This window comes from Strongylocentrotus purpuratus, unplaced genomic scaffold, assembly GCF_000002235.5.
Source record: "Strongylocentrotus purpuratus isolate Spur 01 unplaced genomic scaffold, Spur_5.0 spur5_scaffold_8, whole genome shotgun sequence".
Lineage (NCBI taxonomy): Eukaryota > Metazoa > Echinodermata > Echinoidea > Camarodonta > Strongylocentrotidae > Strongylocentrotus > Strongylocentrotus purpuratus.
The window spans coordinates 27,763,400-27,782,791 of record NW_022145614.1 but is presented as its reverse complement, the minus strand read 5'-3'; the positions used below and the strand labels follow the sequence as shown (position 1 = coordinate 27,782,791).

The following is a 19,392-nucleotide window of genomic DNA, read 5'->3' as shown; positions in this document are numbered from 1 at the left end:
CTCAGTATCTCTCTTTCTCTTTGAATTTTGTTCTCTCTCTATCTTTGATTTTATATGTGCCCCTTGCCACCATCTATTATAGCTACAACTGTCGTAATTGCTAACTTTGAGCACTATATATAATTATTATTATGAAGCGCTACGACAAAATCATGGCGTAAAATCCATAACTGTTGGGGGAAAACTTTATCAATATGTAATATCTTCGATCTTCGATGAATTAAATTTGTGTTTGTATTTGTGGTCATTAGCAAAATGTTGCTTTCCTGTTGACAAAAATGGTCTTTACCCCCCCCACCCCCCCCCCCCCCCCCCCCCCCCCCCATCGTGAATGAAGTTTCTAGCGACGCCCCTGTCAGTTATGTTGATCAATGATTAACATGAATTACAAACGAATCTAATGTCTTTCTACTTACACAAACCATGATAATTAATGTATCTCAGTTGCGACACTTGATTATATTAAAAGTCGAGTGCAGATCTTTTCCTTCCTCATTCGGCGCTAGAAGCAAGGAGAGCTAGAAGGGCGATTTTCTTCCAGCGCAGTTTACAAACAAATTTTCGTTCGAAATGGCGACGCTGAAGAAAATAAGTTCCCATATTTTGGTGGGCCTTGTGGTCGGATGCGCCCTGCTCCAACTGACACAAGGTTTCACGATCGGGGACTACCCTAAGTGGAAGCTGGCTGGCTGGAACAAACTACCAGGCTTCAAGGCGAGGATCACTCAAAAGGGTCTGGACTTCTGTGAGTATAATACCAAGAAACTGAGTTTTGTTTGAGTCAATTCAGGCTTTTTATGTATTTCATTATGTAATAGTTTGACCGGGGTCAATTTTAAGTTTGTTGGAGATTTTGGTGAGTACAGAGATTAAATGTGTTTGTCTTCATCACCTTGAAGCAGCACTTACACTGGAAGAAGAAGAAGAAGAAGGAGAAGACGAAGAAGAAGAAGAAGAAGAAGAAGAAGAAGAAGAAGAAGAAGAAGAAGAAGAAGAACACTCATACCCGTAGAGATGCACTGACCAGGCATTTGACTTTGAGACACGAAATTTGGATTTCATAGTAAAGTTCCTATTTTTCATTACGGATTTCATCTTGTTAAATGTATCCCTTTCGACTACTGAACCTATAATGATCTAAATATTAGTGAACCGATTGAGTTCAAACATTCATGTCTATCTCTCACCTCAAGAATTCAAATCTGTTTAACTTTCAAATATCCCGATATGACCTTAAAGGTACTTTGTCCCATTTGCAAGCCAAAAAGGAAAAGATTAAATTCCAACGGCATTTGAAAGACAATACTAATTTAGAACTTCCCTCAAAACGAAAGGGCTTGAAAATGTTTTTTAGTGGGAAAATGACGACCATTAGTTGTCGAATAGACGTGGTTGCAATCCCCTAAGTAATAGTCTGAGGTTTGTCTACAACCTCCTTTGTTAATTCGGGCCATAAAAACTTGTTGATGCTTAAAAGCGTTATAACCTAAAAATGTTACAATTGAAGAACCTTTTGAGACCTTAACCCTATTTAGCCCGGGCTATTTTGAAACTGCATAGCCCAGGGGGGGGGGGGGGCTTCTAAGGCCCCCCGCCCTATGATCTCGGCCGTGAAACGCCCGATCGCCGCGAAAATTTGCATACATGTCAAGTGAAGTGTATAGAATACTATGGTAATTTCAGTTTTTTGAAAAATTCACTCATTTGCATATTTATGGTAATTTATGCAAATATCATACAATTCACATTTTTGCCCATAAATCAGACATTATTCATATTTAAGCATTCTTTCTCACTACATACATTTGTTAGACCATTTGGAATAATAATACAACGCAACAAATTGAAAAACCAGGGTTATTTCTTATGTTATCTATTGTTTTGATAACTTCTTATGTATTTCTTCGTTTGTTTAACTCATGTATTTTATTGTTTTTGTTGTTTTATTTCATTTCCAACTATAATTCAACTATTTTGACCCCAAAATAAACACCTCAACTATAAAAAAAGACCAAATAACCAATGCTTTATCTCTTTATTTGAAAAATGAGATTTCCATATGTTTTGTACACAAATCACAAAAATGAGCGATTTTCGGGCTGACATGCAAAGACAAAAGGATACGTGACTTTGTAATGGTAGGTCCGATTTTCGAAAAATTTCTTTCAAAAGATGCGCAAGACTCGAAAGAAAAAAGTCACAAAATTTCAGTGCAAGATTTTCTTGCGTTAAAAAATTATCGCGAAAAATGTCGAGGGGGAGGGCTTCTAAAGCCCCCCCCCCCCCCGGGCTAAATAGGGTTAAACTACTATCGAATCCTGAGTGATTCTGACCCTGATTAATGTTTCTGTTTTCAATTTTCTTACAGTCAGAGATATCGGCATGGAGACGATTCAGAAACACATCCGAGAAATGCATATTCCTAGTCAGCACGGCTCAGCTGGTCCCATCGACTACGCCGCAACAAAGTAAGCTTTTTAGAAGAACAAAATTGGTCAGTACATTCCACTTTCTAATTCAGTTAAACCTGAAAAAAAAAATGGATTCTATGATCATGTTTAACGAAGGAAAACTTATATTCTACAAATTCATTAAGTCCGACCCTGCCTGGACTCTTTTAAAGATCATTTATTTATTTATTCCGTTTTATTTAAACAGGGTATAGCCCCGTCATGACTGTTTAACAAGGAAAACTTAGACCTCGATCTACTGCCTTCCTTTGTTAAACCCGCTTAAGGCCCCTCTAAAGTGTTGGGAGCCCAACAAAATTTGATGGCAAAATTTCACTTAAGTTGTATCATACATGTACTACTAGTACTACTAGTACTACTAGTAACCTAGTTTTTCACAATTACCTGAACACATGAGAAAAAAATATTGGGTAAAAGAGCAAAAACTCAACTGCACAGTGAAATTGACTCCATTTGCTTCATGGAAGATGTGAGGACGTATCTGAAGAAATTGTAATAAAACATAAGCTTAAAATAATTTCCTTTTTTTTTAAATACTGTTTTTTAGACAGTAATGGGTTGTTTATAAAAGAGTTGCTGGAAACCAATTCCCCGAAAATCACTCTACACTGTGGCTGTAGAAAACGCATTTAAACGGTGCAATGCACGGAGTCGGGACTATTCCCTTTATTTCCTCATTTTTGTTGTTCTTCTTTCTCAGTCAGACATTATACATTTTCTTCAACAACAAAGAAAGAAAAGGCGTTTGCCTAATTATTTTACTCACTATTATGAACAATCAATGCAATGTTAGTGCGTCACACTCTAGAACTTGATACTTCCTTTGAAAGATGAGGAAACAAGCAACTTCAGAGAAATCAAGGTAAAGTTAGTAACTTCTAAAGAGCATGCATGCTTGCATGGTATCGTCTTTGCTTAAAGGCCAACCCAACTTTCTTTAATAACGAGTTCATTCATTGTGTATGAAAAGCAGCGAAATAAGAGAAACAGAATGGCGAGAGTTTGAATAAACTGGACCATAAGAAGAAGGTTGTATGAGTGTTTGAAATATGCGTCATTATATCTATAAGAGTTGTTGGAACACATGAGAAATTTGTCACATTGACATTACCGATTCAGCCAATTGAAATTCTCATAGTTACGCAGAGTTATGACAACTTTAAAAAATGAGTTACTTTCTTATCGCTTATTGTTTCCTTGGTTTCGGTCAAACTGTTATTAGTCAGCTGATCTGATCATTTTGCTTTCTTTTTAGATTATTTCTTTAAGTGGATGCCTTTTGTCTCAGCTGTCAAGACTGTGGGCATGATCAAAGAGGGTTGTTTCATTTCCTCGTATCAGCTGGAAATAAAGAGTATGACAATTGAAAGGGAAAGAAAAGTGGAAGGGGAAGAGAGCCATAGTGGTTCTAGAGGGGGATCGGGTCTCAAGCACCCCTACGTCCAAAAAATAGAAAATATCGAAGTCCAAGTTAATAATAATAATAACGTGCTAGAACCAAGTCTGGAAGAGAGAAAGAGAAAGAAATCCCCACTGCAATTACAATTTATTTGGACGAATAATTGAAATTTGATTTCTTTAAGGACTTTTAAAGTGAGTCGTTTTCGAATTGGATAAAGCGATGTAGTGTACTTAGTACGTCTTCTTCTTGGGTGTCAGTTCCAAAGTGGAGGAAATACCAAATAATGTATAGTGGAGCTTGGTCATTAATGACAAATGTAGATGGGGGAAACACAATCAAGCTATCACTTCCCTGTTGCTGTTTCTACTGCTACAATGAAACCAAGTTTGCTTGATGATTGAAAAATAGTGGCGTAGAAAAAAAGGCGTGCCCCCACCCCAATCATTGTTTAATTGTAAGGCGAAAAAAATATCCTAGAAAAGGAGAGAGAGAGAGAGAGAGAGAGAGAGAGAGGTGAGGGAGGAGGAGGAGGAGGGGAGAGAGAGAGAGAGGGAGGGGGGAGAGAAAAGGGGGAGAGAGAGAGAGAGAGAGAGAGGGGGGGAGGGAGGGGGAGAGAGAAAAGGGGGGGGGGGGGGGGGAGAGAGGCTGAGAAAGCAACCGATGTCAATCATGGTTGAGCCCAAACTTTACCGATGACCGCACGGTTAATGTTAAACTTAGGTAACCCGACACATGCTCCGCCGACGATTACTCCGCCGACATTTACTCCGCAAAACGCGACAATTGCTCCGCGACATTTGCTCCGCGACATTTGCTCCGACGTCAAATGCTCCGCCGACAGTTGCTCCGCCGACAGTTGCTCCGCCGACAGTTGCTCCGCCGACAATTGCTCCGCCGACAGATGCTCCGCCGACAATTGCTCCGCCGACAATTGCTCCGCCGACAATTGCTCCGCCGTCAATTGCTCCGCAAAACGCGACAACTGCTCCGCCGACATTTGCTCCGCCGACATTTGCTCCGCCTGAAGCGACACTTGCTCCGCCTGAAGCGACACTTGCTCCGCCGACATTTGCTCCGCCGACAATTGCTCCGCCTGAAGCGACAACTGCTCCGCCGACATTTGCTTCGCCGTCAATTGCTCCGCAAAACGCGACAACTGCTCCGCCGACATTTGCTCCGCCGACATTTGCTCCGCCGACAATTGCTCCGCCGTCAATTGCTCCGCCTGAAGCGACAATTGCTCCGGTGACAATTGCTCCGCCCAAAAAGTGTCCCATAAACTACAAATGCTACTAGTACTACGACAAATGCTTCGCCGACAATATTTTTTTTACACGGGTTATTTTCGTTTCTTTTTTTTTCTTCTTCATTTTCTGAATGCATTTCATGAAATAATGTAGATGAAATGAAATGAATGAATGTTGATGAAGTGGGAGGAAAAAGGAGTTACCTAAAAGTCATTTCGAATATACTGAAATAATTTTCCATCTATCACTGTACGTCCCATATAATGTACACTAAACACTCATTACATGTCGTGGGAAGTTTTTAAAAAAAAAGTAGAGCAGCAAGCCACATTCCCCAATACGCGCATACCTCCTAGTTAATTTCAAACAGCTCATCAATATGTAAGACCTGAAATAACCTCAATCCAAGCAAGCACATGCATCTTACTACAATGTACTAGTTCATCATGGAAGTTCTAGAAAACAACAGGGGAGGGATCAAAATAAGCTTTGAAGGGCACTTATACGCAGAGAAGAGAACCCATTCAGACGGGAAAATTAGATGGTAGCCTTTCTGCTTATTCCCATTTATACAAATCATTCTGTTGCAGTTTGATGTTAGTTCTTCATAATAAGCCAATTGCTCTTCTTCCGGTGGCTCCGTGAGTCCCTTAAAGTCAGTGAAAACAAAGTACTCGAATGAGACGGGGTGTTTTACACACTAATATTATAGTAAAGCTACATACACTTAACTGAAGGAAAGAAACCTATAGAAAACGGACTGGATATTATTGAAAATACTATTCTAAACAAGAATGTACTACATTACGTTTCAATTTCACGAGAGAAATAGAACTCGAGAGGGGGAGAAGAGAAGAAGTGATGAAATTGAAAAAAGACTAATAGCATGAGAGGAAAGAAAAGAGCCAAGAAGACAAGAAAAGGGTGTAAAAAGGGAAAGGAGGAGCAAGAGAGAAAGAGAGAGAGATAGCCTTGAGCTTTGGATCAGCTAATGAGTAATACATGAAACAGATTTTGAGCGGAGTAATTATCTTTCGCCGGAGAACTTGCATAAGGAGCTATAACTTGATTTTCTCTTTTTAATCAAACATGGGGAATAGCAAAAAACGGCTGAGCATTTATTGCACTAATTACCAGAGGAGCATTCATATCTTCCAAGAGGCCGCACATTTGGATCGGAGAGCAATTTTATTGTTGGCGGAGCATTGTCTTTTAAGGGGTACTTTTGGGGAGGAGCAACAATTGTCGTAGTAGCCTTTGTATTTTACGGGGCAATTTTTGAGCGGAGCAAGTGTCGGCGGAGCAATTGTCGGCGGAGCAATTGTCGGCGGAGCAAATGTCACCGGAGCAATTGTCGCTTCAGGCGGAGCAATTGTCGGCGGAGCAATTGTCGGCGGAGCAAATGTCACCGGAGCAATTGTCGCTTCAGGCGGAGCAATTGTCGGCGGAGCAAATGTCACCGGAGCAATTGTCGCTTCAGGCGGAGCAATTGTCGGCGGAGCAAATGTCGGCGGAGCAAATGTCGGCGGAGCAAGTGTCGCTTCAGGCGGAGCAAATGTCGGCGGAGCAAATGTCGGCGGAGCAATTGTCGCGTTTTGCGGAGCAATTGTCGGCGGAGCAATTGTCGGCGGAGCATCTGTCGGCGGAGCAATTGTCGGCGGAGCAATTGTCGGCGGAGCAACTGTCGGCGGAGCAATTGTCGGCGGAGCAACTGTCGGCGGAGCACCTGTCGGCGGAGCATTTGACGTCGGAGCAAATGTCGCGGAGCAAATGTCGCGGAGCAATTGTCGCGTTTTGCGGAGCAAATGTCGGCGGAGCAATCGTCGGCGGAGCATGTGTCATGGAACCTAAACTTAAGGTGACCCTTCATTTTTTTATCTTATTTTAAATTTCATTTTGTATCTTCACTTCCCTAAGACATTTTGATGTTGATGCATAGGCCAACAGGATATGAACAAGTTCATTGATGTGGTATTACTTCACAGATGTACGATGAGGAACTTAAGATGCTTTCTCTTTTTGTAGAATATAGAAAGTAGAAAGTATAATTGCATCTTTTCCCGATGTATATGATACATGTAAGTATAGAAAGGTTAATTGATAAAATTAATGTCAGTCTTTGTGTAGTAATCGCTAAAATGAAACAAGGAAATAAACTTAAAATATTATCGATAACATCTAGAGCTCTTAGTTTGCAATCAGTTTAGAATCTCATGGCTGTATAGAATAGATCGTATAGATTACTGCTGATATTGATGTTGATGAGTTTTATTGTGCCCCAACTATCCAGACTACGATGTTTGTTTTCATTCACTGAGCAGTTTATATTAAATTTATTTTAAACAATGTCATATAGCCCGTTGTAGACCTGTATCTTTACATCATGCATACTTCTTGGACAAAATTTGTTCATAACTAAAGGAGACCTCATCCCAAGAAAAACTGTTATTATTCTGAGAGATATATTATATTCTTGCCCAATAATCTACAAGATTCCCCGACAAAGTGTATGAGCGAGATAAAAAGCAAGAAGAACGTACAGTTTCTCAGCGCGACATATCAAGTAATGTATTTAAAATAATTTTATGGATGCCTCCTTCCGAGGTGTCACTATGAATATGACTAACAAAGAAAGCGGACAAAATATACAGTTCCTCAGGTAGACAAAGGGACATCCCTTCCCTGCTTTTATGTAAAAAGGTGAATATGCATGTGACACCTGTTCTACACATTTGTACATAATAGCAGTGAAGGGATGTTCCTTTGTCTACCTGAGGAACTGTATATTTTGTCCGCTTTCTTTGTCAGTGATGTTCATAGTGTGTACTGTGGTGATGGCGCATTTCATTCACCTGCATTTATCCTTTGTTCTACAATAGACTGGTTTACTAACACATTCAAATATATAGATGTTTCTTTCCTGGGGGCCTAGTGACGAGTTATCCATTAACCTGTTATTAATGAATGAACTACTGTATAGTTGGAATCCAGTTTGCATACATTACTTGTTGCTATGTCGGGCAAGCTTTCAGGTTGTCAAGAACAACATTTTGTTTAAGCTACAGTCCCATATACGTCCCGGACCGTCCCGGACCATCCCGGACCCCATCCGGGGTGATCCGGGATTCGGTCCGTGTTGACACCGTGTTGGCACCGGGGTGGTCCTGGATGGTCCTGGATGGTCCTGGATGGTCCTGGATGGTCCTGGATGGTCCTGGGCGGTCCGGGAGTCGACCCCGGATGTTTTTGACGGTCAAAAACTGCCGGGGTGGTCCGGGACGGTCCGGGACAATAGTTTGATCCGGGGTGATCCGTGTAGCCACCGTGCTGGGTCCGGGGTCATCCGTAGTGGCGCCGGGGCGGTCCGTGTTGATCCGTGGCAGTCCGGGAGTGAGTTATTGACCGCCCAGGACCATCCAGGACCATCCAGGACCACCCCGGTGCCAACACGGTGTCAACACGGATCGAATCCCGGATCACCCCGGATGGGGTCCGGGATGGTCCGGGACGGTCCGGGACGTATATGGGACTGTAGCTTAAAAGCATCACACTTTTTTGAACAAAACATCCCGGACCATCCCGGATCACCCCAGACCATGGTCTGGGATGGCCGAAAAGTCGCTCAGTGGGGGGGGGGGGGGGGGGGGGGGGGGGGGGGGGGGTAAGCGGACACTTTTTTTTTTTTGGGGGGGTCTCAAAATTTCAAAATTTGACATTTTTTTACGTATGGGGGGGGGGGGGTAAGGTCACCTTATTTAGGTTAGCCGTGGGTATAATTTTTTTTTTTTTTTTTTTTTAATAAAAAAAAAAAAAAAAAAAAAAAGCCAAAGGGGGGGGGGGGGGGTTTTAGGTTTTTTTAGGGGGGTTTACATACATTAAAATACCAAAGGGGGGGGGGTTTGAACCCCCAAAACACCCCCCTGCGTACGCCCCTGTTCCTCTGTTATGTATTCTTTATATAGATTTTACCTTATCAGCTATAATTTTCCCCATTGAAAAGTAAAGGTTTTGCTATTGAAATAAAAAGTCTTTCCAATTAAAGCTTGATGTATACTACATGTACAAGTTTGCCTAGTTCGTCACATCATCAAGAAATGGCTGGGCCCATGTCATGATTTCAGAGGCATTACATCATGCCAAGAATATCTTCATTTATATATCTCTTGTACACTGTCGTAAGAAGTATTGTACATCAAAGGGCAGGAATAGGTTTCATTTTTCAAAATACCTACACTCATTCTTTGGGGTGAGGTTTCTTTAACGACTCTAAAATTTGCCAGAGCCTTGTTAGACATAGCAACAACTACTGTATGCAGAGTGGATTCCATCAGTGCATAGAACAACTGTAATACAAAGCAGGTGAAGGAAATACAAATGTAGAAACGAAGATTTCTTGTAAGAATCATGCATATTTGAAAATACATTAGTAAACATTTTTATTCTCCTATGTGTGTAGTATCAGGATCGTCTCCTTTGGGCTACCTGCCTCCATCAATCCTAACACCCCGTCCAGTGATGGCATGTCGCTTCATGTGAGAAAGGGTTCGTTCTTCCTGCGTGGGGATCTCAGTTACGACTTTGTGTAAGTATGTACATCCAGGGGCGTAGCCACGGGGGTACGACCCCAATCATATATGCTCCCTAAAATATTTGTTTTAATAATGTTCTTCCGTTGTATTAGAATTGATTTGATATCGAAGGCTACAATGGACAACGACAGAGAGAGTGGAAGTGAGAGAGTGACAGAGAGAAGGAATCAGCGTGAAAGAGATTTGATAGAAAGAAGACAACAAGAACATTTTTTTTTTGTAATCATTTTCTTTTAATATTTCATTTTCTTTTATGATACCCCAACAAATTACTACACCCCTTTTTTACTCAACCCTTTTTTTACTCAACCCCCATCAACAAAAAAATCGCCCTCTTTTAGAATGATCGGCTTAAGAGCTAAATAACGCAATTTCGTGGGGGGGGGGGGGGGGTACAAAAGGAACTCTTACCCATCAGTCATATGATATTTAGCTACACGTACGTGCGGCTCTCCATGATACAAATTAGTGTTGAGACGTTGTTTCAGTTTCTAGATGGCTCTCAGTTGTCGATAAAGAAGAATAGAAAGTGGCCGCTTGGTAATCAATTGCACAATTAACCCTGTCATTCGCACGGATAGGTATGCCGTGTATAAAATCATTTACATCTCCGGTGTTAAGGGTGATAGTTTGACTGTAAGATCGAAAGCCTTTTTAACAAGCCCACTCGAAACGATGATTAAATACAATCACGCTGTGAATATATTAGTACTTTTATAACCCCAATGATCATTATAATACGCCATAAAATATTGTATCGCGCCATAAAAATATTGCATCGCTAATTCATTAGTGCAGCCCACGGAGGGTAGGGAAGGGGGGGGGGGTGGAATACCCCTTAAGATCATGATTATTCAGAATGATAAAATCGACTCATTCAACATTCTTCAAGCATATTTGGCAATCTATTGGCAAAAAATTAGGCAATAATTTTCTGTTACCCTACCCTGCCATAATCGGTTCCTTAAGTTTAGGAAAATGACCAGGAGGAATTGATGCAGAAGAAAAAAGAGGTAGTTTGTAGTCATCGCCGCTCGCAGCCGTCGTTGTCGTTGTAGCAAGTTTATCATAGTACTAGCATGAGTGGTGGTAGTAGTAGTAGTAGTAGTAGTAGTAGTAGTAGTAGTATAGTAGTATAAGTAGTAGTAGTAGTAGTAGTAGTAGTAGTAGTAGTAGCAGTAGTAGTAGTAGTAGTAGTAGTAGTAGTAGAAGTAGTAACAGCAGCAGCAGTAGAAACAGTAATGGTATTAATAGTTATTGAAGCCTAGTTGTAAAACTGGAATAGTCACGGAATAACATTAAATAATTATCTTAAATTCTTAGGTTTACTCATCATGGAGACTTCGATGCCAAACTTGCAGATATCTCCCTCGATGCTACCATACGAATCGGTAAGCAGTTCTATTCTCATTCTCAAACTCGCAGAAGGAGAAAATAATGTTGCTTTAATATCACAAAAGGCAATGACATATTTGTGTACTAACTTCTACATGTATGTAGAGCTGTCGTGGTCTAGTGAATACGTCCTTTGGCAATACATTAATCTACGATTGCCACTCTCCACCCATGTGTTCAATGGGTACCGGTAGAAAGAAAGTCCTCGGTTGCTTGAGCTCAGCTAATAAAAGCTGAGATAATAATACTGATTGCAGTGCCTCCAGGGAGAACAGTATTGATACTGATGCTACTCTGGTTAAACAACACATATCATTATTATTATTACTATTTTATGGCTGAATGTCCTTGAATAGCGTATTTGCAATAACGCCTCGTGTGCACTGGGTCCGACACTACTCGCATTATTTTCTCCCCCCCCCCCCCCAGGAGTGGACTCTACCGGCAGACCTACGGCAAGTGCTGAATACTGTTATTTCTATGTCGGATATGTCCATGTCAATCTTGACGCGGGCATGGCTTGGTACGTATTAACTTAGCTTCTTTTTTTGTAAATCCTCGGACAACTACCACGTGAATAATCAGTCCGGACGACTAAACTTCCCAGATAATTTTTTCCCTAGGACAATAACCGCTGTAACATTCCCGGGAAAACTTTTTGTGTAATAAGGGCTTGATACCCAAACATGCTTAAGTTGCAAGTCAATGTTACAAAAAAATTTAAAAAAAATAAAAAAAATGTTGGGTCGGGATGGGGGCCGATATTAACCGGAGGGTTTACTTGTGAGCCACCCCCCCCCACACACACACACACACACACACACATTTGCATCGCGATTTTTTAATCTCGTTGTCGAATAATCAGACATTTTAAAGACCTATAGAGGGGTGTACTTTTGGAAAAATCATGGCAAATTTATACAGGGGCGGATCCACGTAGCGATTATTCCGGCCCGGCCCCCCCCCCCTAGCCCCCCAAACGGTAAAAAAATAGGATAATAACGTAAAGTTAACCTTTATAAAACAAAAAACAAAAGCGCCCCCCCCCCCCCCCCCGCTTTTCGCCGGCCGGCTGAGTCGGCACTAAATTTTGTATTAAGATTTGGCTACCCCACCCCCGCCCTTGACGCCGGTGGCTGAGTCGCAACTAATATTTTCTCACGGATTGGGCCCCCCCCCCTCTTCCCGCCAGCTGGATCCGCCACTGAATTTATATCAGAAATGTGGTTCACACCCCCCTCCTACTTTCAAAAGTTTGACCGAAATCCCTCTATAAGCCTATCATATTTCCTCTTGTTACGAATCAAGTTATTATTATTGATTATACATATTCACGTTGGTTATGGATATGTATACGCACGGGCATTAAAGGAGTGGGTGAATGGGAAACTTTAATAAAGCACCGGTCATGGATAAAACTAAGCTAACTTTCGTGATTATTATTGTAGTTATTTTAGTTTCTCTTATGAGATGATGTCGGGTGAGAGTGTGCTGTTGAATCTTCTCGATATAGTATTCTAACAATATGATCGTTATGGTAATCGTTTCAGGATGTTTGAGGATAAGGTCGCCGATCAGTTGAAACAGACCTTGAATCAACAGGTAAATTCAGGGCCGGCGTCATTTTTTCTCTCTCTCTTGGGGAGGGGGGGGGGGGGGGTAGAGTGTACGAAAGTTGCACACAAATATGAAAATCAGGAAGAAAAGAAGACTATTAAATCGAGAGAGGTCTCACAAGGGAGGGAATTGCAGGTAGTAAACAAAAATCAGTCATATCAAATTGAGAGGGGGGGGGGGCTTAATTTAAACTTCCTTGTGGGAGGGGGGAGATAAATCATGACGAACCTGCTCTTAAAAGGTGAGTTTATGATTGAAAAATGTGTTCATGAATATTCAGCTGCATTTAGCAAATGAATGCTTTACAATGAGGGCCCTTCTTGCATGTCTACTTTTAAATAAAAATTAAATTTACATGATACAGAATAATACAGAATCTGTGATTTTCATTAACAAATGTTTTTTAAGAGCGTTTCCATCATATTGTCGACATCACTATAATTTTTTCTTTCTACCTAGAGTAAGATTAATGTGGTTATTTATATTAATTATATTTCTTTTTATCAGGTCTGCAGCAGTGTTAACAAAGCTATCAATCAGGATCTGGAGAACAAATTGAGAGCGCTAAAGGGTAAAACAGTTATATCAGCTAAAGCATGTATAGACAAATATTTGGGCTTACTAAATGATTAAACTCTCATCGAAAAATAATTCATAGGACTGTATATTGGACCACTTTACAATTTAATCCGTCTTTTACGAAAGGGGAACTTATAGACCTTACACTAACTTCCTGATTTTGAACTGAAGCCTATATAGACCCTGCGTCGATTTTAAATTTTAGTAAAATACGGGCTTCTTATATAGGACAGCATTTCAATAATTTTCAAATACTGTAATTATATTTCTAGCTTATCAATGAGATGGCTAAGTAATTGTTTGTAAGCTTTGTATAAGGCATTTGTTGAATAACTGATGGATCTAAACAAACGAGAAATCTAGTTCTAGCAGATCAATAGATGAGGTTGAAACATGATGATACCTGCGAAATCTACAACAATTTCTCTAAATGAATTGTAATTATGTTTGACACTGACAATATTATCTGAAACTTTCACAATTCTGACTGAAGTCACTGAACACAAGGCAAAGATGAATCTCTCTGCAGCAAATATTATTATGATTTTCTGTCTGGAAATCATGATGTAACATTGCTCAATATCCATGATCTTTTCTCATCATGCAGTGTACATATAGATTCCCTTTGCATAAATTTGAGATGCGCTTGCTGTTCATAATGTAGGCGTTTCCTTATTACGGTCCTGAAAAGTTTTCTTCTTTTTTTCTCTAACAGTGACTATGCCCTACAAAGACATGTTCAAGTTTGACTACTCTCTCGTCCAAAGTCCATCTTTCAATGGCTCTGTCGACACCGCTCACAAGGTATGGGCCTTTAAATATCTTTAGGGCTATATCATAGAGCTATTATTAATATATATATCTATGGGCTATATTGATCACATTTGGTTCTCCAGATTGGCAACAATCATATTCTTATACAGTAGGCTTGCGGGCGCACCATATGTGAGAGAGAGAGGATTGAGGAGTCCTGACAAAAGGACCCTCGGTAATCTTTCTTGAGGATGTGTAGTCCTGAAAAGGACTGTTTGTGTAGTTACTCCTGACGACGGATAGTCAACCTGTTCGACACTTCGAGTCACTCCCTCCACTCATCCTCTCCAAGCGCTATAGTTCTCCTTAGGACTATAAGCCAAGAAAGATAACCAACAGTCTTTTTCAAGACTACACAAACAGTCCTTTTCAGGACTACACATCCTCAAGAAAGATTACCGAGAGTCCTTTTTCAGGACTCCTCAATCCCCTCTCTCTCTTTCTCTCTCTCTCTCTCTCTCTAACACATACATGGTGCACCCGCAAGCCTACCGTATATCTACATCACCATGCAAGCCGACACTTACAAGCACCACCCAATCATATAATTATTTCATTGATACATTGTTCTAATAACATGTATTATATCCTGCATCAAAAATTTGTTGGCTTTTGATTGGTTGAGAGCTTGTCACATGACCAAAAATATTTGAGCTATTTTTAGAAAGTACTATATGAGAGTACTATTTTGGTTTACTATTTGGGAGTTGGAAAAAAAAAAGTGAATTTTTTTTTTAATTGAATCAATTTTTTTTCTTCAAATCTTAATTTAATGAAAACAAAATATTTTAAATCTTTTTAGATCAAAATTGACATTTTTTTGTTCTAATTTTTTTTTTTTTTTTTTTTTTACAATAAATTTTTGATGCAGGATATAAAACAAATATACCATGCCTTCTATTCGAGGTACTGGTTAAACTATGGGCCTCGGTGACTCCAAAAGTACCATTTGCTTCGGGGCTGCGCCCCTCAGCAAATAGTACTATTGGAGTCACCTCTTGCGCATAGTTTTAACCAGAACCTCTCAAGGCAGTGTATATTTGTATAATATCTCTGAAAACGGTAAACATGTGTACGTTATCAAAGAGTTCAAACAGTGGAAATTTTTGATCGAAAAATAATGATTTTTAACCTGTCAACGAGTCGCCTACATCTCCACAATATGGACGACCGTGTTTACCACTTTAAATGACTTTGGTTGGCTCCTTATTCCTAATCCCAGGAGACCGTTGATTATATTCCTAGGTCTGAGCAATATTTTTCTTAAATATCTTGTCAGGGCGAAGTGTATCCGATTGGGAGTAAGGCCGAATGCCCGATACCAATACCCGGGATACCACAAGACTCGGATCGGACTTCGAAGATGCTGTTCTTGTGGGTAACCGACTACCTGCCCAACTCTGCCGGTTACGTCTTACAGGAAACCGGACATCTGCAGCATACTGTGACTCCCGAAAACGTGAGATAATACAATACTTAATTAACTTTTTTTAAAGTAAACTTCATTATCGAATTTGACAAGTAACTATTTCTTTGTCAATCTCTCTCTTTAAAAATATGCCATTTCTCTCTACTTACAAATACCAGAAGTATGTAAACATTTAATTTGATTTAACAATTTAACAACAAACATTGAAATATCTGTATTCATTTTCATGTAAATCTTCTATTTTTTTAAAGAAAATACGCTTTCTTACGCCTATGCGTCATAATAATCGCTACAAAATAGATGTAAAGTATAAACGGTGAAGAGAGCAGAGCATTTGGTTTTTCAAAGTCAGTTCAATAAGGTCACTTTATTTGCAATAATAGGTGTGATTATTCTATTATTTACAGTGCAGTAATACTGATTAGGTAGACTCACATAATTATGTATTCATTCAATTCACGCGTTCTATTGATTCTTGTGTCGTTATTGTTGTTGTTTATTCTTTGAAGGTGCCACCAGAACAGAAGAAATACCTCAACACCTCAAGCATGGCTATAAAGATGCTCATCCCGCAGGTAAAAACGCACCATTCCTTTAACAGGAATGTAAATTGTGATCCTAATACGATGATCCACATTTTATCACAGTGTTTTGATTAGTATAAACAGATTTATACTGTACAGTATGGAAAACACAGTCACTGCGGCTACACTGTGGTATACCAAACACAAATGTACAACGTAATGCGTGCTGTGGTTACAATGCAATGTTTCCATGGTACATTACACTGTTTCGAATAGTGTGAACAAAGTCACTGTCACAGCATGAACACAGTCACTACCACACTTTGTAAACGAAGAAAATTAAATGTTGTGACCTCCCTGAGATGTTTCCACTGGGTATCACTATGTTGAGCATAGTGCGACGACAGTTTGAACAAAATTCATTGTTACACTATTGGGAGTGTGAACAAAGTAATTTTTATGTACACTATGGGCAGTGTAAACAAAGTCATTGCCATGTACACTATGGGCAGTATAAACAAAGTTATTGTTACAATATGGACAATGTGAACAAAGTCATTGTCACAATATGGGCAGTGTGAACAAATTCATTGTCATGTACACTATGGGCAGTGTGAACAAAGTTATTGTTACAATATGGACAATGTGAACAAAGTCATTGTCACAATATGGGCAGTGTGAACAAATTCATTGTCATGTACACGCTGGGCAGTGTGAACAAATTCATTGTCATGTACTATGGGCAGTGTGAACAAATTCATTGTCATGTACACTATGGGCAGTGTGAACAAAGTCATTGTCACAATATGGGCAGTGTGAACAAAGTTATTGTTACAATATGGACAGTGTGGACAAATTCATTGTCATGTACACTATGGGCAGTGTGAACAAAGTTATTGTCATGTACACTTTGGGCAGTGTGAACAAAGTTATTGTTACAATATGGGCAGTGTAAACAAAGTCATTGCCATGTACACTTTGGGCAGTGTGAACAAAGTTATTGTTACAATATGGACAGTGTGAACAAATTCATTGTCATGTACACTATGGGCAGTGTGAACAAAGTTATTGTCATGTACACGCTGGGCAGTGTGAACAAATTCATTGTCATGTACTATGGGCAGTGTGAACAAATTCATTGTCATGTACACTATGGGCAGTGTGAACAAAGTCATTGTCACAATATGGGCAGTGTGAACAAAGTCATTGTCACAATATGGGCAGTGTGAACAAAGTCATTGTCACAATATGGGCAGTGTGAACAAAGTCATTGTCACAATATGGGCAGTGTGAACAAAGTCATTGTCACAATATGGGCAGTGTGAACAAAGTTATTGTCACAATATGGGCAATGTGAACAAAGTAATCGTCACACTATGGGCAGTGTGAAATAAATTAATTGTCATGTATACTATGGGCAGTGTAAACTAGTCATTGTCACACTATGTCACTGTGGGCACTGTAAACAAAGTCATTGTCATGTATACTATTGGCAGTGTGAACAAAGTTACTGCCACGTTATGTACAGTGTGAATACAGCCACCGTGTAAATACAGAGATATATTGAAATATGAATCAAATGCACTTTTGGTCCCCTATTTCTCACACGACTTAGCATATTGTGGAAACAGTTTGTGGAAAGTCAATGTCACCGAGGAGTTTGAACACAGCACTGTCACACTTCTAAACTGTTCCAAATCGTCTTTGTGGTGGTACTCCGTTTTTTTTGTTTTTTCGTTTAAAAAAATATATTTTGACCGTGTTCACATTGTAACTTAAGGTGTAAAAATAGTGTTAACACAGTCTGACCATATGTTGATCACATTATGACTAAGCTGTCATACCACTGTGAATATGGGATACAAGTTGTCTTCACAATATCAACACAGTGATAAAACTATAAATCCATTTTAAGATGTGATGTGCACACAATACTTTTTGTGTCCTTGGTATATATCACACTGTCTCACAAAGTGTGAATACAGTAAACAAACTGTAAAGGCAGCAATTTACACACTGCTTTCAGGCACACATTTACATTGTCAATCTGTCAATTGTCAATCTGTTTTGTCCTTTTTTAAACGAGGAAACTTTCAGATCGGCAAGCTGTACCCGAACATGGCGATGTGGATTAGTCTGAACAGCACAAAGACTCCCTCGGTCAAGATCACTCCGAACGGCATCCAAGCCGTCTTGACCGCCGATTGCTCCCCATACGCAGTACAGCCGAACATGACCAAGACCTTCCTGTTTACACTCGGCGTGGTATGTTATTTTAGTTGGTAACAAAAGTGACAGGAATTATTAGGCACTGTATGATTTAGGATAATCGGTTTATTAGAATTATGAGATTTATAATTCAGTTTCATTTAAAATCAAGATAACATTTCATGTTACTTTCTAATATTTTTAGCTTTCTTACGTGATATTAGAAAACAAAATATCGGAGAGAAAGAGAGAGAGAGAGAGAGAGAGAGAGAGAAACCAAGAAAGAGTTTATGTGAGAGAGTGATAGATATTTGAAAGTATTTGTCTTAGGCCTACACCTCAAAATATGATTAAAAAACATGTAGTTTCTTTCTGGTATGGTTCTGAGTTTTAAAAAATATATAAAGATCTATTGAATTTGTGGTCCCAAAGATTTATCCAGGGACTTTATGGCATGTCTCTGATTTATCTTTCGATATTAATTAACAGACCATTACTGTGGACTTGACTGTCGGGACGAAGGGCAACAACATGATACATCACGTGGGTCGTGTCCTCTTTCAGGTAATTTCCATTAAAACTGAGATTAATTATTTGCATCAAATATAAAAGAGTTGATGTGATCTGAACACCCCTTTCAGAAATGGAGAATTTATTCAGTTGTTGGTATTTCGTTTATGAATATGATGAGCCCTTATTATCCTCATTTTTGTGTATGCATTTTTATCCTGAGTTTAAATAGTCTTATTTTGAGGTTCCTTTCCTGTTTCATTATTTGTATAGCCTTGATCTTGATTAAAATATTTGGACCAAGTGTCAATATATTGATTTAGTTTTATTTCAATTAAATCAATTATCTTTCTCTTGTCAGTACATTTTTCAGCCCCCGCTCCCCGAAATTCGATGAGAGATGTATATGTGGGTTCAAATTAAATACTTTATTTAGATTCCAAACCGAGTAAACCTGTCTAAAATATAGATCTTCAAATCTCACGAAAACTCGAACTTAGTTACTGTGTAATATGTGTAGAGGTGTATAAGTATAGCATTGTGATTTTATCTCATTGCAAACCACTCAGCGATCGAGTCCAGGAGGAAACAACGAGTGGTGACTTTTA

At 39.6% G+C, this 19,392-nt stretch overlaps 1 protein-coding gene across 1 annotated transcript; it reads left to right on the top strand.

Moving 5' to 3' along the window:
* The first annotated feature begins 519 nt into the window (after nucleotides 1–519).
* LOC586465 (bactericidal permeability-increasing protein) lies at nucleotides 520–19,386 on the top strand. The gene is made up of 13 exons (XM_030976133.1): nucleotides 520–745; nucleotides 2,369–2,468; nucleotides 9,577–9,702; nucleotides 11,033–11,100; nucleotides 11,534–11,627; nucleotides 12,655–12,706; nucleotides 13,229–13,292; nucleotides 14,016–14,104; nucleotides 15,393–15,572; nucleotides 16,052–16,117; nucleotides 18,164–18,331; nucleotides 18,764–18,838; nucleotides 19,354–19,386. Exons 1-13 carry the CDS (start codon nucleotides 571–573, stop codon nucleotides 19,384–19,386), a joined length of 1,290 nt encoding a protein of 429 aa, XP_030831993.1. The 5' UTR covers nucleotides 520–570.
* The last annotated feature ends 6 nt before the right edge of the window (nucleotides 19,387–19,392 follow it).